The 23256-nt window shown below is 35.3% G+C and overlaps 1 protein-coding gene across 2 annotated transcripts in view; it reads left to right on the top strand.

Annotated features, from left to right (window-relative positions):
• The window catches only part of DGKB (diacylglycerol kinase beta), a 363946-nt gene that overhangs the window by 330360 nt on the left and 10330 nt on the right, over window positions 1-23256 (top strand). For both annotated transcript variants that reach the window (XM_055710145.1, XM_055710144.1), the window contains 2 exons: window positions 19049-19169; window positions 21060-21120. In XM_055710145.1, the coding sequence (XP_055566120.1) occupies window positions 19049-19169; window positions 21060-21120 (182 nt within the window). The remainder of the gene's footprint in view (window positions 1-19048; window positions 19170-21059; window positions 21121-23256) is intronic.

The raw sequence follows: 23256 nt of genomic DNA, 5'->3' as shown, positions 1-23256 counted from the left end.
TACTGCCTTTTAAAAGTAGATACTGTGACATTAAAAGAATCAGTGTGCCAGGATCCAATAAGCAGTGTTAGTAAGAGGTGACAGGACATGGAAGACAGCATAAGATGAATGATACAATAATAAAGGCACAGCAGATGGCAGTTCTGGTACTAGGAGTACCGTCATGGTTCTCCATAAACTGAGAGAATGAAGGAATTAACATAAAAGAAGAAAAAAAGGAAAATACCAGTAAGTACGTTATGAATTTTGCTAACAGAAAATACTAGGCCAGAAAATACTGGCACTTTCAAGAGGAAGCAAAAGACAGTGATATAAGAGATCTGACATATATAGCAGATTATAAAAAAAGGTAATGCATGTTTAACATAGGAAATGGTCATTGTTATTAAGGGTTTGGGTTGGGAGAAGTTGTTTGGTCATTCTGAATCTTCTTACCCTCTTTTTCTTTTGTGCTGCATAAGTTATGCCTACAGTTGTGTGTCTGGTACTTAAGAAATTATCGGTGCTATTTGCAGATTATTTCCCTTGAGAGTAATTTGTGGGCATGGAAGGGGATAGTGAGTGCTCCGAATTTTCGCTTTTGTTGGCAAGTGTGGCTGTACCTGCTAAACAGGAATAGTCACTTTTCTCTGTTAGATGGCTTATCCATATATCTGCATCCATTTAACATGCCTTGGTACTAACCAAGGAGAAGCAGTAAACTTTTTTTGGAAATACTCATCAAAGTTTTGTGGGGTTCCCCCCTCCCCCCTTCTCCTTCCTCACCCTATGCTCAGATTTGTTTTCTTTTTCAGTATGAAAGCATAGCAGAACAGTGAGTTAATGTTTAATGAGGATCATTTGAAAGGAGTGGTAAGGAAGCAAAAAAATACCTAGAAAAACTAAATATATACATAAATCAGCGGGGCCAGATGATGTTCAGTCAAGGGTTCTTAAAGAACTGTCAGAATAAATTGTGGATCCACTTGCCATAATTCTGACAAGTCATTAAGAACAGGTGATGTACCAGGGGTCTGTAGAAGAGCAAATGGTTTGCCAATTAGTTGTAAAATGGCAGATTGGGCCACCTGGTCCAGCTGTATCTGAGATGTATTTCCCTTAAAGTTTTCCTCCCAGATCTTTATTCCTAGGCTACTGGGTTCACAGTTTGTAACAAAGAGAAATAACGGGAGATTTTTATATAACACAGAAAAGGAAAGAATACACAAACAAAAACAAGCCCCACAAGCTTTGGTCTTTAAACCTAGTTGTACAGTTGCTACTTGTGAAGCTGGCTTTCTTCGGTATTTTTCTTTTTTTCATTTTCAAAGGATCTTTTTATACCTTTTCTAACTTATTTGTGAGCCTCAGCTGTGCTTTCAGCACAGAATCAAGTTGGAGAGATTTAAAAATATAAATGGTCAAAAAGATACCAATATCAATGATTGGTTTGGCCATCACCCAGAAGTAAAATGCTAACTAAAATGCCTTCCATTTTTAAATGAGGGCAATGAGTATGGGAAGTATTTTTATTATTACTGTTCATTTTTAAACATGATATTTAATGTATTTCTACAAGTGATCATTAACACTCATAATTTCAGGTCTTAAGCTGGACTGTCTTACACCAAATGTGAATTTAGACTGCGACAGTTACAATTTGGTTAAACCTAAGGAGGATAGTTAGATAAAGAACTGTTATGAGGTATTTAATATTAAAATTTGATAAATTTTACAGTTAAGTGTCTAATAATTCTTAGGGTTTTCTCAGTGCTTAAGACTGTTTTACATACTTCTATATGATGTATTTAATTTGGTATGGACAAAAATTGTGTTGGGATGAAAGTAAAATGCATCAAGCCAAACATAATCTGTAGCTTTATCAGCTTTTGTTGCAGGGTATGAAAATAAAAATTCAGTGTTGGTCCAACATGCTTCCATATCCATTCAAGTATATACTTGAAAATTACCAGATAGAGGTTTTTGTTTATCTGTTAAAGCTATAAAATATCATGCCAAACAGCTAACTGGATTTCAATTTTTTTATCATCATCCATACAAGAAACTATATGGAGGAATATATAAACATTAGTTTATGTAACTGCTAAGAAGATAGGATGATTTTATAATTTATTTTTTTTTAGTTACAGAAGTCGTTATCTACATGCTTTGTGTATGGCAAAAAGCCATATTAAAAAAAAAAAAAAAAAAAAGGGAGAGAGCCTGGATGTCTGAGCAGCTGATGTTTGTAGCAAGAGGAAGAGCAAGGACAGGCTTAATTCTGCAAGCAGTATTCACATTGAGTAACATCTGTTCATGTGAATAGTCCTATTGAGCTGCAGGAATACTCACAAGCTCAGAGAAAAGCCATGCTACTGTATACAAGTGCCTTTATGATGGTCAGCCTAGAAAAAGATCATTGGCATTGTCCAAATGAGCAAGGACTAGTCATCTTGAGAAAGATGTGAAGCCTGGGTGCCCAGCTAATAACTGAATTTCAGGGTTTTCCTTTATACTATGAATTTCCTTCATAACTGTCCTCATTCACTCATTCATGCCTATTGAAATCCCCATAGATGGAAAAAATAGTTGTGAACAATAAACTGGCATTTGCAAGAAGGCTGAATGACTGAGCTGAAGTGAGGAACGCTTCACAAATCAGCCAAGGAAAATGCAAAGTAAATCATCAGTCTGCACTGGGGTGGAATTTGTGCTGAACTGGGGAAGGAGCACTGTTTGGTGACACTGCCTAGCACACGCATGCGTGTATGTTCTCTGTGACAAACCTTCCTTGGGAGTCAGCAGTGCAATATAAAGTGTGTAGTTTATACCTTAATCTCATAGATTAATAGTAGCAATTTTTTTTAATTGTCTTCTCTTGCTTATTAATGTATATTCCAGTACCTCCTAAGGAGCCTAGTCAGATCGCAGAGTTACAGGGAACAGAGTACTGCACAAACAGAAAAAGCAATCCATGTCCTGGAGAGCTCACAGCCACCTCTGTGCTTCATTGCTGATCACAGCTGATCATTGATTTCATGTGTGAAACCAGAGCTATTGAAAAAATTTGTGGGAATATATAAGTTTAGGTTTCCCAATTCCCACAAGATCCAGAAGGATCCAGACCTATACCAATTCTAAACAGTTCTGATAATTCAATAGGTACAATTAGACCAGGGTTGTAAATGGGATATATGGCGGCTTTCCTGAAGTTGCATGCCAGTTATATGGTTAACCTGAATGGAATTTTTTCCATATGTCTTTGTCACTCTATGATTAATATTTAAATAAAAATAAAATGGAAGTGTTCAAGTGACCATTTCTTACACAACTGATCTGATATTATATCCATTTAGGAAGTTAAGATATCAAGAACTAGTGGTTGGTTATTTTATTCCCACAGAACTGGCAGGCTTCGGAGCAGATCCCAAATAAAGTTCTATACTTCATATTATTAGCAATAGTCACGATTCCTATGATGCAACCTCAAAACATGGCCCTACTTTGTGGAACAGCAAAAGTAATAGGCAACCTTTGTCTCAGCCTTTACAGCTGAAGTGTTGCAACAAGAAAATCTGTGTGTGATAGGAACTAAACAAAGAAGTAATTTGTTTGATAAACCTTTAATAAATTTTTAACCAACAGCTTTTACCAATTAGAAGATTAAAAATGTAATTGAAAAGAAATGACATGTAGTAGGATTAGATAAACATAAAATGTATATAAAATTCTTATTGTATATGCATGTGGAAAATTCTGTAAATTTACTTTATGAAGTGTTTTATATACACTGACCATAAAAAATATGTTAAAAGAACAATCTTAAGGCTACAGAGTTAGAACTCAAAACATAGAAATATGAATATATGAAATATCCAGACATTCTAACCTTAATTCAGTCTTCTTATTAAGACCACAGTTTCCTGGACTCCATATAGTATGGTATATTGTATTTTCCATGGTAAGTGCCATGAACTTCAGTGTGTATACTGTGCTTTGGTGACATAAAGAACTGTTATAGTAGTGGGGATTAGCATTGACAATATCATATTCCAGGGTGTTGTGGAAAAAAATACCTCAAAACTTAGCAATTAACTATTTTCCCTCGCTGCTTTCCTTTTATCTTCCTTTTTGGTTTTGTTTGATTGTTTTTCATGCTATAACCAAAATACCATTGATTAATTTTATTTTATTCTGAGAGAATACTTTTCCATTGATTCAACAGATTTAGGACTGGGTCCAGTTCTTGTATCTGAATATGAGTTGAGTCAAACTTCTGTTGAACTTTCTCTATGCTTGCTATTGAGAAAATGCTTGTTCTTGGAGTTTGAGTTTGTTTGTTTGTTTGTTTCGTAAATCAGGATGAGGAATCTTAGTTGGGTTTTTCAGATATTAACTGTGTAGGGATGTTTCTGCTCTTCCTTGATGTATATCTGTTGAATTTAACAATACATTTATTTTTCTAATTAAAACAAAATACCTGGAATATTTGATTAGTATTAGGTTTTGTAACAGCTTGGGGTTTTGTTTGTTTCTGGGTTTTTTTATTCAAAAATAATAGTAAAAAAAATAACCCCTGAATTTTAAGCTTAGTTCGACTTGGCAGTTCCCTTTATACTAATTGTATATAAAACAGTTTCTTACAAGTAGTCAAAACACTAATGTTTTTACTTGTACTTTTTAAAGGCTTTTTAACTGAGCATTGCCAGAAATTACAAGAGGCTAATAATTGCCATACACTGTTACAGATGTTTCAGCTTCTGTGGTAAAAACTCAAATAAGATTTTCAAGAATATTGATATTTTTAGCATTTTGTAACTCTAGTGACCGTTATCGAGTAAAGGCCATGAGAAATGAGATATTTTAAAAGTAGCAAATGGCAGCTTTTACAGTTATTAAATAAAGCTTTGATTCATGTGGGTTGATGGCACAATTACAGCATGTTCAGCCCAACTCTTGAAATATGATTAACATAAGCTGATATTGTAGTTAAATATTTAGGTGATGCACAAAACTTTTTTTTTCACATTGATTCCTGATATTGTTGTCATTTTCTGGAAATATCACAAGCTGTATCACACATACCTATAAACCTGGATGAACTCCCTTTTCCTTTAATTTCTCCTGTTCATATAGGGGAGGACTAAAATAATGCTAAATTTTTCATAAGTTTAATATCAATAAATGAATATTTAATGAAAGACAAAAACAGGCATACAGAATAAACTGGTTGCAACAGCTGTGAACAGGTTTTCATTTAGTGCTTACCTAGGACTCTAGACTCACAGAAATTAGATATGTTATAAACAGATGAAAACAGGACTATGAGCATTCATGCTTTATAAGGAAGTCCTTACCCCCCCCCGCCCCGGCCTATAATCAGTCAGTTGTGAGATCTTCTTTCACAACCCCTGAAGCATTGTTCCTTTTCATTTTAGTCAGCCAAAGCAGCTGGGTCTTTATAGCTGCAAAATGTTTGCTCACAACCAACTGCTGTTTTGCATACCGCTTTTCATCACTAGCAAATATTTTGTTTTTCACTATTACTACATGCTTGTCATAACTTGTCGAGGAGCAACGTTGTAACATGTATCCAATTAATCAATGACATCTTTGTGTCTTCTGGCCTGATCCCTTCTGTGATGTATGCCTAAGGGAGGTGTGCACACTGCAGCAGATCCCCCGACTAGCAAATGAGACTGTGTGGACACGAAAGTCCATCTGTAGGACTTCAGCAACAGCATGATCTCCTCAGACCTTGATGGCTTTGCAGTAGTAGATTGAAAGTAATTGACTGGCCAAAATTATTCTAAAGATGTTTTGGAGTGTGATTGAGACATCTCATGACAGGGACACCTGATCCACTTTTGAAATGGCTCCTGAATGACCACAGTCATTTGGCCTATGATAAGATAACCATGTCAGCCATATGGTTTGTAATCTGTTGCCGCAGATCCGTCAAGACTCTTAGGCTGTGATCTCTTCCTACAGGGCAGTGATTCTGATGAGCCTGTGGTGCTACCCTCGTCTAACAGTAATAGCTATAATAATAATAATGCATACAGTAAATACAAATTAAACATATGGAGATATGCATCTGATACTGTATGACTGTGGAAGCTCATCAGGCTCCTGACTGCCTAGCCTTGGATACAAGGCTGCCTGGCAATCCCAGGTCCTCTAGACACACAAGAAGTCATAGCTTAGCCGTAGAGCTCAGAAATGGAATGAAGATAATTTCACTACTGTATAATAATACTTTATTTATGAAATATATTTTAAAGTAACCATCCAATTATTTCATTTATGTCGAATTGCAACATGCTTTTTCCAGATGGTGTTTCATATCAGGTCAAAAAATAATGAAGGAATTTGGCATTAGAACTGAAGTAACAAGAAAAGATGAGTAACTAGGGACTGCAAATTTGTTATACCATATTTTTTTCTAAAATCAAGCTTTTAGTATTTTTTTTATTTCTTTGGGTTTTGTCTCTTCCCTGTGGATTTATTTGTTTTATTGCATTTTTCTTGCACCTTGTTAGAAGTTAGCAAAAATAATTTACAATGTGGTGAAACAAACTTCCAGTTCCCAGAGAAGTGTAGACTTGAAATAATTTGTCCTTTCCTTTTTTTTAGATTATTTTATTAGACACATTCAAGAGGTGTAATCAGTGGCTGGGGATGGAAGGATGTGATTTGAAATTGCCAAGAGAAATAAATATTTTTTCACAAACAATTCTGAAGAAATTCCTTCAAAACTCAGTATGTCCCATTTTACTATTGATGATATTTTGTTAGGCCTTCTTAAAATTTCTGGAAAAATAAATCATGGAGAGCTGTAGCTTAGACGTATTAACAGTGCATCATCATGAGTAGATTTTGTTGTCCCAGAATACAGGTGATATTCTTATATTTCCATAGTTCTTCCCCTTTGCCCTGCCTCTTTCTCCCAATCCTCGCTTGGGAACAGCTTCAGCCATGGCTGATGTCATGGTAATGGTGATCAGGCCATTTACTTCTACTTGAACTGGTAGGTTTTGTATGTTTTCAGCTTTACACAATTGATTTCTGAAATCTTTGCCTAATAAAGAATGAGCCTGAGCCACTTAATACGTGGTCATGGTCTCAATGGACTCTGTTGGAATTTCACATATTTCAAAAATTATTAGGATTGGTCTTCAACGAGTATAAGTGACCGGTTCTACATCTCCTAGCTATCATTTCAGCCAGGTGTCTTGGTCTTTCAAGTATTTTAATTCCTCTACCAAATATCATCAATATTTCTATGAATCAGGTATGTCACTTGACATTAAAATGCTCATTTTATTTTGAAGGTAGATTTTTAAAAAGTGACTTTACATGACAATCTAAAATTTCTCAGAGGAGTGGAGGTTCTCAGAGAAATGTGAAGTTGTAGTCCAACTTTAGTATTTTAGAGAGGGTAAGCTTTCTATACAGGCATTTTGAACAGCTTTTCATAGATCAAATATACAATTCTTCCTTTAACGTTTCTTTCTTTCTCAGGGAAAAATGCTCATTTTCCTGAACCATATATTTAGAAAATACTAGTAACTCTGACCTTATGCTTCTATGAAAAGCAAGACTCAAATAAACAATCATTGAGGCTAAGATCCAGGAATGGAAGGATTACAACCTGTCTTTTCTATGCTAGAATTTAAAGCCAGATGTGTAATACAAATAATGTAGTAGAATATGGAAGGAAGAGGAGAGATGATCTAATATATACAGATGCTAGCAGTCAAAATTACTAAAGCTGTACTGAAATTTCCTCTGCACCTGGCACTGAAGGTGTTAGCCATGCCAGTTCAGTCCCCCAACACAGATGTTCTTGTTGTACCACTTCTTATGTGTAACATTTAGGTTTCTCTTTAGCTTGGAATAGCACACATAAATACTGTAATCCAAAGGCCACCTATTTATTAGTGCACCTGCATCTTCTACTTTATTTAATTCCCTTAGTATATTGCAGTCCCCTTGTGCTGCTGATCCTAGCGCAAAGTAATGCTCTGGAAAAGAAAATTCAGCTACTATTACCATGCAGGAATTACAATGATGGAAAATATTTTTCAAAATCAATCACACATTATATCACACAAGACTGAGTTTTCAGGTGGCTAAAATATGTAAATGCAAACCTCCTTGTTGTACACAACCTTATTTATATTGCTTTATAATTAGTATTCTGAAATCACGTACCATAAAGTAGTTACCATAGAGATAGGCCTCAATAAACAGAACACTTAACAGTCATGCTTGAAACACGCATGTAGTCCATTTGATACCACTGAATAACCACGTTTAAATGATTTGTTGGACAGACACCAAAATTAAGGTCCTTTAAAAAAAAGTCTCCTAGCCATTTGTTGAAAGTAATCTGGAAGGTAAAAATTCCAAAACACTGATGAACAGTCTTTTGTCCTTCCAAATCATTTTCCATATGTAACCAAATAGCAACCCTCACACTCCTACTTTCCAGTGTGTTATTGATTATTAAAATGAAAAGAAAACCAGAATTATTTTTTCAAATTCAATTTGAGGTTTGTTCCTTCCATTTTGGACTGAAGGCACGGCTTGTCAGCCTGAAAGGTGTCTTTTCCTTCTGTATCAGTTGGCAGGATGAAGGATATTAACTCTCCCTACAAGTACTGGTGAAAAATATATGGCATATGTTGTGAAAAAGCACATACAATAAAAGTAACAACATAACACAACAGCATGTCCCATCATGGCCCACCTAGAATCCCAGGCACTAAATTAACCGCAGGAGCTTCTCAAGTTCATACGTGTCTGAACTGAAAAAAGAGTAATCCTGTATACATACTGTTTCAGTTTTGGCCTCGATGCTTAGAAAAGGAATTAAAAAAAAGATACATAATAAAGATGAATTAGCGAAGTTGGAAAGTAGAAAGCCTTTCTGAATGGCTGTCCTATTGTAATGCCAGTAAGTAACCAGGAGGCTCGCCCACCCTCTGAAACTGTCTGATTGTAGCTTGTCAGGAATTACAGCAGAATCTCTTTCAGAAACTCCAGATGTGAAGACCACTATTCAGAGTAGGATTGCCATATTCAGGTTTAGCATAGTCCAGTCTGAAAACAACTAAAGTGCATATATTGTATTCATACCATTGTGATCGCCTTATCTGTTCCTCATGTACTTTCTCTTACTCTCCATCGTTCAGAACAAAAATAAGAATGAAAAATGAAAACTAAAATGAGAATAATTCCCTTAGTTTTATAGGTCTCCTATTTTGCATTAAACTCCATGAGGATATATTTTTCTGACCACGTAAAATCTCTCTAAAGACAAATTCAGTAAGGCTCCATGTTTTTAGCTCAGGATCTCAGGATGAGTTAGCTCTGGGCAAGGACTTTGCTTCTCAATTTCTCCAATACCTGAAACATTGTGAGTGGTGTTGTAGTTGAATAGTGTGTGTTCAGATCTTTTTTTAGTAAAAGATTGTGGTTTTCACTTTGTGGCAGAACATCATAACCAAAGAAATTATAACCAGATCCAGTTTTGGTTTAAGTTGTCTTTTCTTGTTTGGAATGAAATAAAGTTTGTTTTTTCGATTTGAAACTATTCAGGACCAGAGCACTAAAAATAACTTGAGTCTTGCTACTGTGATACGTGTAGCTGACTCTCGTCTTTTTGTCCTGGAGAAGAAATTTGGAACTCTTCTGTAGTTGTCTTGATCATGGTATGGAAATAGCTTTTCTTCCTATGTGTGTTGTAAATAACTGTTGAGAAAAGCTATTGAAAAATAGCTTGATGTTAGTCATTAATTCTTATAATACTGAAAGGTATAATAAGATTATTTTTTTTGCTTTCTTTGTGATCCTTTGAAATGTCTTTCCATATAAAACACATCAAAGCAGACATTTATCTTTCTTGCAGCACTGTTAGAGGTAATTTTCCCTTTTGGTTTCTCCAGTAACAAAGGTTTTGGCATATTCCAGAACTGCCTTCTTGTAAACTAGTAACAGTGCAAAACCTGAGTTTTTAGCAATGTGTGTAGTTCAGATAGGAAGAAAAATTACTGCAATTGCTTGTATGTAACTAGAGTAGATAGCAGAGACCAAAACCCACAATGACAACTTATGAGAACAGAACAAAGGAAAGTAAGCACAAGGAAAAATCTACTCGCCTACTTGGAGCTCAGTCTTGGAGGTAACAAGCACACTTGTGACCTATTAAGCAATGAGTAAGTAGAGGGTATATCACTTCTGCAGGCTTTAGCCTCCACAAAGGAGCCAACACATGTGGTAACATTAGGGTGGTAGATTTAACAGAAAGTTAACTTTAGATACTCCTGAGTTGACTGAGAATGCTAGGTTGTCTCCCAAGACTCCTTCTGGTGACAACAGAGAAAAAGATGCTCCTCCAGAAAACCAGACCCGTCAGACGCTTCCTCTGAATCACTGTCTGGAGAAAACTCTGAGCTTTCTTCAGTTCTCCATATGTAAGTTCCTAACACCATTAGAATTCCTCTCAAGATACCATCCTTTTATCTGCTTCTTCTGCTGTTCCTGTATCAGGCTTGTCAGCCCTTTGTGAATGTCCTGGAAATCCTAGGCAACCTCAGGCATTTAGTTTAGTGGGAAACTAAATCAAAGCATTCACTGACTGCAGGAAGTTAGGAAGATTGTCTGATATACTTAGATGATACAAATACCTGCTCCAGAGATCACTGTATTTGACTTCACTCAATTGCCTGATGTTCCTTCTGTACAAAGAGAAGGTGTGGACAATGTTTGTAACTGAAACTACAATCCAAAGTGTGATTGCAGCATTTATGTAATTAAATTAACTCTTGTAGTGAGAGAATACGGGCACAGAAACTTAGGAAGACAACCAGCCACTAAGAGCTTGGGAATCTCAGCAAGCTCGTATAGACTATATTGCTACCATCACTGTTATGTTGGTTTTTCTTGTTAGTACCTATCCAGAAAATGACCTTGGATATCTCGGCCATTCTGAAGACTCCTCCCTCAGCTGCAGTAGAAATACATAACCTTGAATACTTTAATACAGGCATTCTAGAGCATCAGAAATGGCTAAAAAATGACCTATGACACATCCCATTGATTTTCAGTATACTTCCCTGGGGTTAGGCTCTTGGTTAACGACTAAAAATTGCTGTCCTTCAAACAAGTATCCAATCTGCATACTGTGATCTCCAAACACCGTGGAACACTACCATGGTAGAGGAAGCAAATGGAATTTGTTCTCAGGAAGGGAAACAGGAATGAAGATCATCTTGGCCGGGGGGGGCGGGGGGAGCGTTCTGAGCCCCTGGACCAAAATTATTACCACTTCAATCAAAAGAAGTTTTAATACTCATGTAAATGGAATGAGGATTTCTTTCTGGTGGATATCTAAAAAATTCTCGTGGATAAATATAGGGATAATGCCGTTATTAGAGCTTGCTACCCTGCAGAAAAGGAACATTTATCCCCTGTTAGTACTAGTCCTCTTAGAAATGTACAAATCAAAGCTGGTTTTTATTGATCAGATTTCTACATTTCCATCAATATTACTGTATTTTTCTTTTCTTGGCTGTGGCATTTTTATAGAGTAATCAAATATCCAATATTACTAGGAGCCATTTAAAGTGAATGCTAGAACTACTAAGGAGTAATTTGAGAATTAGATCTATTTCTGTTAGTTGAAATGATCTTGACTTGCTTATATTGTATTGTACCTGATGCTCAGTAATATGATAGTACCAATACAAATAGAAAGATATCCGGTTTGAAGTTCTTAAATATCTGTTAAAAGTGGTGAGCAGTCCAAGCACATTAAAATTCCATTTTCCCCCATACAAGTGTTTGCGGCAGATGACCCCCACTGATCTTAAATATATTTCTGTATCTGTAACTGAATAGAGGTTTTCCGTACAGCATGTTCTAATGGTACTCTGGCCTTTAGCCAACAAGGCACTGAATAAGGCTATTTTTAAAATACAGAAACTGGGAACAGCTGCAGCAATCAAATTTGATAAAAACAGAGAGGAACTTTGCTTTTTTTTTTTTTTTATGGTTTGTCCAAGTTTAGACTCCTTTCATAAGAACGGCTTTTGTTCTGTTGGATGAAGGGGATATAAGAGTAACACAGTGAAATCCTTTTGAACAAATAACTTTTAAAAGAATACAGATTAAAATAATAGGGGGCTTTTTGGTGCAGCAGCATGTTCAATGCAATTGTACCTCAAACTATTAAAAGAATAAATCTATAAAAAAAGAATACATTTTGTCTGCCAAGCTTTACTATAAAAGACTTACCCATAATGATCTCCTGAACTAGGAGATGAAACCTCTTGTTTCAAATATTGAACATCTGAACACTGGTATTTGGGAGTAGGTTTTGGGTGGAAGTGATTTAATTTGAACGCTCTGGGGTGGGTTGTGATATTTTTTTTATTATTATTATTATTTTTCTTCTTTTACTATTAATCAAAAAAGTTTTTATGAAGAGCTCTCCTCTCCTTCCCCCTGGTAAGCTGGAAAAAAAAAAATGTTCACTTAAGGAAAAGTTTTACAAAGGCCTTCTGTGCACATTAAAATGTTTCATAAAATGTTTAATTATAAAGACTGATTCTTCCTTGTTTGCCCTCCTCTTTTTTTTTTTGGAAACTTGTTATTCTATGATTAATGAGAGTCAGGAGATGATTATATACACACAAAAAATCCATTACGCAGTTGTAGGCTGAACTGTATCTGTTAAATTATTCCATCTGAGGACAGAGTCTCTGTGCTAGTCTGATGCAAGGCACAAGACACTGGGTGAATTCTGATATTCGCTGAAGTCACTAAGAGTTTTGCCACAGAATTTGAAAGGCAGGATTTTATTGGTTGCTTTAATTTTAAGTGTCAAAAGTAGCAAAAACATGTGTGTGGTTTTGTGTGTGTTTATATATATAGATATATATGAAATATCTGCTTAATTTATTGTCACCATATCTGGGTATCTCACCAGGGTGAAGATTACAGCAGTGATATATCTTCCTTTCTTCACACTAAGAGGCAGGCTTAGCTTGTTTTGTTTTGTTTCAAAACTAGGAAAAAATATGAAGGCTAGAGTAAAGACTTGATTTAAGAATCAATACCAGCATGAAATAGATATATGGCGCCAACAGAGTTTTTTAATGTTTACAAGCGAATTTGGCAATGCAAAATACACAATACTGGGTCAAACACTATAGATGTAGAATTTGATATATCATCCTCGAAGTCAATATTAAAGAGGGAGAATAGACTTTTAAAAGCAGAAGGCTGAAATTCAGGAGTTGCTGATTTATTTCCTGTCTCTGCCACAAACTTCATGTGTGATCTTGGCTAGGTCAGTTCTGCAAACTTATGCTGCTTAACTTTACATGGTAGAAATAATATTATGACTCTTGTGGGTCTACACACAATATATCCAGCTGAATATGGAAGCAAATCTTTTGCAGGACCTAAACTTGTCTGTGTACAATTTTCACTTTGTAAAATGGACATAATATTATTGTTCCCCAATGCTTTTTCTGTTTTATTTGTCTATATTATAAATTCTTGGATATAAGAGCTGTCTTTTATTACATGTCTGTGAATCAGTAACAAAACAGAGCCTTGACATCATCTGGACCTCCAGGCACAACTCTGATATGAACATAAATGTTGAGGCATATGTTACTCCAGGTAACAACTTCTCTAAATAAAAGCATAAACAAAACCTAGGATGTACAGATTGCTCTTGATTTATTATAACCAGGAATCTAGAAAAAGCCATTCATTTGGAATCAGGAGAATACATCAAACTGAATACATTTTTAGCATTTTATACAACAGCAGTCCCTATCCATGCATATGGAAGCGACCCCACATTCCTGCATAATGGGTAACTGTAGATTTAAAACATGCTGTGTTCTAGGAAGATACTGAACAATTCATGTGGTGCAGAGCATCAAGCTCAGGAGTTTTTCAAGGATCCTCTGGCATTATACCAGTTTTCAAATTGTTATCCAGTATTTTAACTGGAACCAAAAAATTTCTAGTGTGATGATTGCTAGGGTTTGATTACATTTAGTAAGCCATGGAGCCCCTTCTCTTCGAAGACAAACTGCTGCCAGAGACAGATTTACCACTGACCAGCAGTGTTTTTATGCAAATGTGCCTGAGTGAGTGCAGTAACCCCAAGTTATAATAGAGTCATTCAATCTCTTGCCAAGACAGCAATATTTATAAATTGCAAAGATAAATTTGATATCAAAACCAGTTCCATTACAGAGGGAAAGTTCTCTATGTAAATCAGTATTTCTAATCACACCATGCTTCTTCCCACCCCCTACCCCATTTTGCTTTCCTTGCTTTATCTTCATAGATGAATTCTAAATGTGTTTTTTCTCTTCTATGTTCACTTTGAATATTGAAGCATTCAGCTAATGCCAAGCTAATGGATAATGTAAACACGCTACGAAACTTTAAAGTCTCCAAGAGTGTTTCTTCGTGCCTTGGGGAAGTGCTATAAAGGGCTTATATTGCTGTACAGTGTTTTGTCTGCTACTTGTGCAAGTTTCTGTTTGGACTTCTCTTTCTCCTGCTGCCTGATGGGAAGAAATGGGCAGTCATCTCCCTAGTGACTTTATCTCCCCATCGGGAATGAGTGCAAGGGGTCAGATGCCCCTCTGCATGCTAGTCACCATCTGCTGACAGCAGCGCTCTCCCGGGAGAGCTGGCTTTGTTTACTGACAGGGCTAATATGAGGAGACACGTGAAGTACTTTGGTTTGTGGAAGAGGGCAGGAGAGGCATGGTGCTGTGAAAACATTCCCACACACTCTAATGGCTTATTCACATAGAAAAAAAGTGACAGCCTTCAGCTCTTTCACACAGCTCAAAGTAGAACAAACAGACTCAAGAACCCCAAGGCACCGGTCAAAAAACACTTTCCTAATGCATTAATACTGAGATGTTCTCCATGATAGCTTACCTATGAGACTCCAGCTCATAGGTATTCATTTAGGCAACTAAATGATCTGGCTAGATTGAAAACTGTTCGGTATCTTGTAGTTGCTGCTGTTCGCTGTTGGCTACTGAATTCTTTTCGAAAATCTAACCTTCATTTTCTAAACCTAAACCTCCTAAAACTGGTTATAACAGGTGAAGCATGCATTTGGAGCATTTTATTAGTATAGTCACCAATTGATTGTTTTCAGAATAAAATCCGTAGAACAGATTAAAAATACAACATGCTTAAAAAGCGATGCTTTTTTTACTCCGTAGTTGGTGGAGACACACAGAGGTGCACACACAAGTGTGTAACTTCAGAACAAAATTTAAGGATCAAAAAGAAGTGATTTTCTGAATTAGGTCTCTAAAACAGTTGGGATACATGTCATGGAAAAGTCCGCGTTATAAGCTGTTAAAGTGATGAATGATGTTTAGCAAACAGCAGCATTCATTATTCTGGTCTACAATTTGTAAGATGTATAAGCAGACAACAAAAGCAGTGATAATCGGTCAACCCACAAGTTCACGTAGCTCAGTATCTGACCTAATGCCAGCCTGCATCGCATGATTAGAAATAAAGAATAATAGAGCGAACATACAGTGATTCTTCCATTAAGACATCCTACCAAATATGTATTAATTTTGATTTAGGGGATTTCAAAGTCTAGAATGGCATCATGGTAGAACAAAGTATTAAGTAAAAAGAATTTTCTGCTTGTTCTAGAACTGCTGTGAAACTGCTTAGCTCTTGCATTTTGAGAAATAACAAATTATAATACTGTTTTTGCCTACTCCATGACACTCATTATTTTCTCATCTTTCCTCCATTCATCTCCTCACTTCATTAAGGGTCCTAGTCTAATTTGTTTTCATACAGAAGCTGCTCCCTATTATTATCATGTTTGTTCCTTTGTCATTTCCAGTTATTTTATATCTTCCTGTGCATTGCTGAGTAGACTGGAACTACAAACTCCATACTGTATGGATGAACCAATCATAATATTTGATGATATTTGATCACTGTTGAGCACTGAACTGACATTTTCATAGAAGTAGCTACAGTAATTCCATAGTGTTAATTTCTGCGTGACAGTATTAATTGCAGCCAAGCAAAAGAAATACACGTATATATATGGACATATAAACACAGACACGCCATACTTACTTTCAAATGTAATATATACGCATATAATAGTCTACACATCTGTAGTTAGCTATGTCATATGCAGTTATCTCTGTTTTTCCTCATGGACATTAAGTTACATGTGATTAATTTTCTGCCTTTGTATAGCCCCATTACTTAGTACTGTAAAATTTCTCTTTTTTTTTTTTTTTTTTTTTTTTTTTTTTTTATAATTGGCTTTTTTCTTTACTTTGAACCGTCAGTAACTCACTATCTACTTCTATTTCCAGATTATTTAGGGGTGTATGTTGAGCAGCACAGAGGCCAGCACAGATCTTTCTGAGAAATCAGTGATAACCTTCCATCAGAATGGAGAATGACTCTTTTCCTATCTTTTAATTTAATAGAAGATCTGATCTCTTTGAACAGAGCTAAGTCTCTTTCAGAATCTTTGGTGAGGACCTTTTAAGAACAAATGTAATCATTGATGTCTTGACCCTTTATATTCAACCCGTGTACTTATAGCCATGTAGCATCTTTAAAGAATGGGACTATAATACACACTCCATTTTTCACTTTTGCTCACTCTTTGTTGTCAAAGTCAATATACCTCAAGGATTTGTTGAAATGGATATGACTATGCAAAAGCATAAGGTCAAATATATTAGCAAAGGCAAGAGCGTGAACTAACCCTAAACTAATAATTGCATGTTACGTTTGCTTTAGCTTACTGCTTCTGAAGCAAGTTTATGTCTAATTTAAGTTTGATTCTAAAAATATTCATATTTTGCCTAAAATAACCCCAACTTGGGAATATGCCACTGCAAATGCAAAGTTTTTGAAGTCTGTGAAGGCTTCGCTTTTTTGGTAGATAAGAGTATTGTTCAGTTCCATCTTCCAATACTTAACATACCACATTTTTTTTAGATGTGTGGTATAGATCAAAGGGCAGGATTTGGCCCTTAGTTACCTGCTGTTACTGGCACTAATCTCTCAGCTATTGAAGAATGATGCATCAAATTTATATCACTGCAGATGTCAGTATTCTGAATCTTGCATATGTTGCCTGAGCTGTCAGTAATAAAAATCTGTTCTTAATTATTCTTGCCTTTAAAAAATAATAATTTTCTAATAACCCAGTGAATAGGAATTTGATGTTTTCTTTAGCTGGAAACATTTTAATGATTTAGTACATCTATAAAGGTCTGTGTGCTTTTATAATATAATAACTTTTGCAAATGAGTATGACTTTCTCATTGAAATCCTTGGGGCTATCAAGAAAAGCAGAATTTGTTTAAATCTGAGTTAAGTTTAAAAGTGGGTAACTTAAGGAAAACATTTCAGGAGAAAAACAATTCAGCAGAAAGCCAGACCTACAAAATTGGGTTTACATGTGTTACAAGGATGCAAACTATAAAAATGCATAGCTAAAATTAATCATATCATATATTTTTAACCTTTGTCCATCTTATTTTTTTTTCCTTAACAGGAATGAATAGAGTTTATTTTTACTTCATTAATATTATATGGAACCGATCTTACTGTGATGAGAAAATGAAAATAACAAAGAATAGTAAGAAATATAAGAAGATAAACAAAGGCTTTGGATTGTATCAGGTTTTCTGGTTGGAAGCAGAATAATCCAAACCACAAATCCTATTTACTTTTAATACTTAAAACCACCACACACACACACCCCCATCACAGTACTTCTTTCAGTTAATTACCTTCACTGAAAGCCCAGAGAAGTGAGCAGAAGAGACTCTCTTTGAAACTTTGGTCTGGCCTCATAGATATGATAATTAGCATTAAATTCTACCTTCATTAAAGGTTGAAGGGTTTAAAATGTACAAAGAGTAATGCAGTCTCCTTTGTTTGATGTGATGATAGACTAACATTTTGGCTCATTGCTGTGCTTCACTGAATAACGTACCTTTTGGAAACATGGATATTAACAGCCATTCTATAAAATACATCTACAGCTAAAAAAAAAAGTTTCTTTTTCTTGTCCATTTGGTCTTGGCAACATGTATTTAAACAGGAGAATATAAGACATTTCATATAAAACACCTTAGCTGATTCTGGATATTTCATTACCTTGCTTGTTTGCTTCTCAAACCCGACTGCTACATTACTGTTTAGGTTTCTGGTTGTATCTCTGTTTACATCTGAGATTCTAGATAAAATTTGTCTTTGCTCCTTGAAGTCAAGCATGCTAACATTTATTTTGCCAGGCACATTATTTATTTAAATATTTTTTTAAGTTTTATGCCAAAATGATATGTAGTGAAAAAGCAGTGTGAAAAAAACATATGTATCTGGGTGTAAACAAGCACTACAAAGTTTAGGAAAGCTAGATCAATAGCTGCTGATATAAGGTATGTTTTTGCCCTTTTTGCATTGAAACTGTGCACTAATTGAGCCAAAATCCAATGCAAAAAATAATATGTGGTCTCATAATTAAGGATACAATAATGCATGCGCGCAAAGGCTGAATACCTGTCATCTTGAAAGTGTTGTATAGAAGAGAATCCAATACAGTCTGGACCACTGACTTTTCTTCTTTAATGGACAATGGACAGCATAAATTTCTAACCTGCAAACATCTCATCCTATGAGTGTCAGGTAACCTAAATGAAGGAGCCTGTCCTATTTTCTCATGTAATAAGATTATTTGTTCAATATTTATGTGTTAAAATAAACCATGGATATTGTTGTTGTATTTTAGAATCATTTTTTGTCAGGATATTTCAGAATGTTGTGACAACAGACCCACATGTGTCCAACCTTAAAGCTACAATCACTTTTGGGGAATCATTTTTGCCAGTTCTGGTCTCCACATCTTTTATTATCAGCTGATCTGACAATTCCTGCTAATCAGGATGACCACTGTCAAATTACTGTCTAGATAAAATGTGGCTTATTTCAACTTTCGCAGATCTAAGTGACCAGCTTATGGAAGTGGTTGGTCTGGAAGGAGCCATGGAAATGGGACAGATATACACAGGTCTGAAAAGTGCTGGAAGACGGCTTGCTCAGTGCTCATCTGTTGTCATCAGGTATCACCAGCTTTAATTTGCACTGCGTTGCTGTAGTGAAACAGTAAAGTTTTATATATCATCAGTTCACTTTCTTTAGTAGTTTAATAGTCATAATTACTGTACTTATTTCTTGTGAAAGTATCATTTTTGTATGTGAAATATATCTGTGCCATCTATATTTTTATGCCCATACATCTTCATTCCTTTAAGTGTGTCAAAAAACTAGGAAAAGTGTATTTACATTCAGTCTTCACATATTGTATTCAACTGTCATTTCATCCTATGAAAAAATGTTGTCAAGCAGTTGGAGCAGGAGGAGTAAAGCATGAATATCTTGGGGTTTATTATTGACGTACACTCCGTGCAGTTTTGAGCAAAAGGTCATTTAACATTACTTTGACACATTTTAACCCATTTACAATGCATACCTCACCAGGGAATAGTAGCATGTAATTAGTATTTGTAAAGCGCTTTTTTGATCTGTAGAAGTCAAAGTGCTCTGGTTTTAATTTATTTGTTATTTACTGAACACTGACAAGTCACTATTATTAAATATGTCGGCATGTGTAAGCCACTAATGGTGGAGCACCCTAATTTAGTTGTGCTTGTCATTGCTATGCTAAAAGTGACCAGAACATTCAGAATAGCGGAAACTTGGATTAGGACTCAAGAAGAAAATAAGTATTCTAACTTTTGGATTAGATAAGGACTGGAAAAGGTAGAGATGGTCAGCTCTTCCTCAGAAAGAATTTCTCATGAAGAATTTTCCAAAATTTTAATAAAATTATAAGCCCCAAAAGCCTAAAATTAGTATAGAACAAAGAGCAGCAATAAAAGCAGGATTTGCCAAAGTGCCTGGCATATTTTTGAGACTATCTTCAAGGACTGAGTGATGTTGACTTCAAAAGTACTTTCTCATGTAGATAAGGAAGAGAAAAAAGTTCACAGAATTACTACAACTTCTCTGGATACCAAGAGATATTTTTTCTAATCCCACATCAGCAGGACCACAACTGCAAAAGATTCAGAACCCTTCCAAACCTATAAAGTGAGAGTTCATTGAACATTACAGCCATAGATGACAGTTGGTTGTTTTCAAATAATGTCCGAGCCAGAATTTCCATTGACCAGTATCAGTGCTCGGTTGACTCGTTTTTCCATTATTAGATTTATTCACCCTATGTTATTTCTAACAGTCTTGTATGGAAACTATTATAATGCAGAAATATAAGGTTGGAAAAGACCCCAAAAGATCATCCTTTTTTTCTTCTTTTCTTTTTCATTTGTCTATACTGTTCTTAATGTGGTATCTGAAACTAGACAGGGAACACCGGCTATAGGTTTATGTTAAAATCAGTGCCCCTTTACTAACAATTTAAATTTATAACATGGTAAAGACTCTGAATATAGTATAACTGTCATGTTATGTGACTACTCTGTCTAACCTAGAGTTAAACACAAGTGCAAAAACATATTTTATGCTTCTAAGAAATTGTTACGATAGAGCTAAAATTTATTTATTTCCTTTAGAATTGTCAGTCTAAGTTATAAAATATAGCAGAGGTTGCTTTGTCTCTTCAGTTAATACGGTTTATTCCTGAAGTTCTTGCGTAATTCATTCTTTATTTCACAAATTACAAACTATTCTCCCTTGAGAGAGCAGTGTATTACTTGCATGATGTGTGAACGTTTGCAATGTTTTTGCTTTGTGTGTTGAAAATCAAACTGAGTCTACTAAGTGACTAGGTTACTTTTGTAAGCATGTTTGGTTGTACTGGAGATTACGTAGAAGCTTAGGGATAAATCAGGTTTATATTTGTGTGCCATCACATATATGCCTCCTTAATAAATATATTTATCAATGTTGTCCATTTACTGTTTCTTATACTATGAAATATATCCCTTCAGGACCAGCAAGTCTCTGCCTATGCAGATAGATGGGGAACCTTGGATGCAAACTCCTTGCACGGTAAGGGTACTGTTATCTCTGGGAAGAAGGCTCAGCAAAAAAAAAAGAAAAAAAGATTAGGAACCTTTTATCAATGAGTAAAAAAAATTACAGTAGACAGAAAAATAAACTGATTTATTTACTTCCACTTCTTTTTTAGTGATAGAAAGAGAATCTTTTGGTTTAAAAGACAACCATTGTCATCAGCATTAACTCAATTTACTTAAGAACATTTTCACATAGTTACTATATAGTTCAACACTCACTGCATTTTCAGTTTATTGTGCTGTTTTTTCCCAAAGGTTAGGATGGAATAAAAAAACATTTATTTCAAAAATTTGTAAAAGACGCAAAGGGTGCAGTCCCAGCATCCCTTTATCCAATGTGATCACTTATTTATGATGTTTTATAAGATTTCTTGTCAGTATTGCGGAGGAAAAGCCAATGTTGGTTTTGATGCTGAAATGTATAAAGTAACTAATTATTATGTAAAAATTTAGGAAGATTTTCCATTGTGCTTTTGAGAGTTCATATCAAGGAGGTTTTATTTAAAGCTCAAGTCTTGACTGCTGATTGAATTATACAGTGGAATTAATATTTCAAAAATCCTTACAGTTTAAAGGAGAAATGAAGGAAATTACATAGTCTTTTGTTTCAGTGCCCACACATATGAAGTGAGAGCAGGCAAACAGCAATTAGGATAGGATAGGCTAGGCTAGGCTAGGATAGGATAGGGAGGAGCTTGCTCAGAGGAGGTTCTTTGTGTAATTGTTTACAGGCAAGACAAGAAAGGTATATCTCTAAGAACTCTCAATTTTCATCTCTCTCTGAGCATTTGGAGAAGACGTTGAAGAAATTTAAGCTCCTTATTGTAGAGTTTAGTCTTAGTGACATGTTTTAATGGACAATTTTACTAATTTTGTTTCCATAAAGAAGACCTGTGTTTTTAAGTAGGTGAATAGCTGTAGCCTTTCAGCTTGTAAGTGTGACCAAACAGTAATGTGACAAGGAAAAAAATCCTACTACAGATGGGAGTAATTCTCCAAACCAGGATACTGGATCACTTTCATGAGCTTTATGTCTGTAGTAGAATTAAAAGCTATACAAAAAAGTAAAAGGGAGCACTTTTAGTAAGGTGCTAACAGGTGTGGCAGCTGATAATGCATGGGTAAGGATGACAGAAAAGGGTTATGATAGTTCATGTTTACTAGATACATCATGGATTACAGCTGAACAGCAGGGAGAGTGCCTGAACTCTAATTCTCTATAGTAAGCGTTTACATGCTGCAGTGACAGGAGAACCATGTGAACACACACTGTGTGAAGGCAGAACAGTGGGAATTTTATGAGATTTATTCCAGGAAACCTTTTGGAGTTAAGAGATATCATTATCTTTACCTCTTCTACAGTGATGGCTCAGCGCAGAGGAACAGTACTGAACTCAGCAGTTAGTTGTTCAAGAAAAAGATGTAATTTTTCAGTTGCCAAATTACAGAAGAGAACTTATGGAAGGATGCTGGCAATAACATGTGCTTCTTTTGTCTTGATTGCTTGCTCTGTGCAAAATCCCTGCTATCTGATTGATAATGTTAGCAGAAGCTGCCTGCACAATTGAGGGAAAATCTGGAAAAAGAGACAGTTCTTACATTTAAATTACTGCCTTGAGGAAACAGTAAATTATTACTGATAATTACTGCTGTCCAGTTTAAGTACCATTTTAAAGGAGATAGAAATTGTATATAATTCTCTGAGGAACCCATCCTTTCTACTATGCCATTGTTAAGAGTATATACTTTGTATTACATAAGAAAACCATACTGTTGAATATATTTATTTCTTCTGAGAAGAAAATACATGAACTATTTGTCTATACTACTGCACCTCTATGAAATTAGATATAGAATTATTATTTTATGTTGTATTATTCATTTTTCATGATTTTTTTTTCTTCTTTGCTATGGCCCTTAATGTATTTCTTGCAATTGCTCCTTGCAATATTGTACATGTTTTTTCCTTTGTAAAATGTAGAAAACAGATTGGGATACATGTATGGTCCAACCTCTTCCCTCCCCACCAGTTCTAACTACTCTAGAGGTTTTTTTCTCTGAAGTCCTCTGCAAAGTAGCTAGAAATTCCTCCTGAGACAATGACGAAGGT

This window comes from Falco cherrug, chromosome 4 (assembly GCF_023634085.1).
Source record: "Falco cherrug isolate bFalChe1 chromosome 4, bFalChe1.pri, whole genome shotgun sequence".
Taxonomy (NCBI): Eukaryota; Metazoa; Chordata; class Aves; order Falconiformes; family Falconidae; genus Falco; species Falco cherrug.
This window is presented reverse-complemented; position numbering and strand designations above follow the sequence as displayed.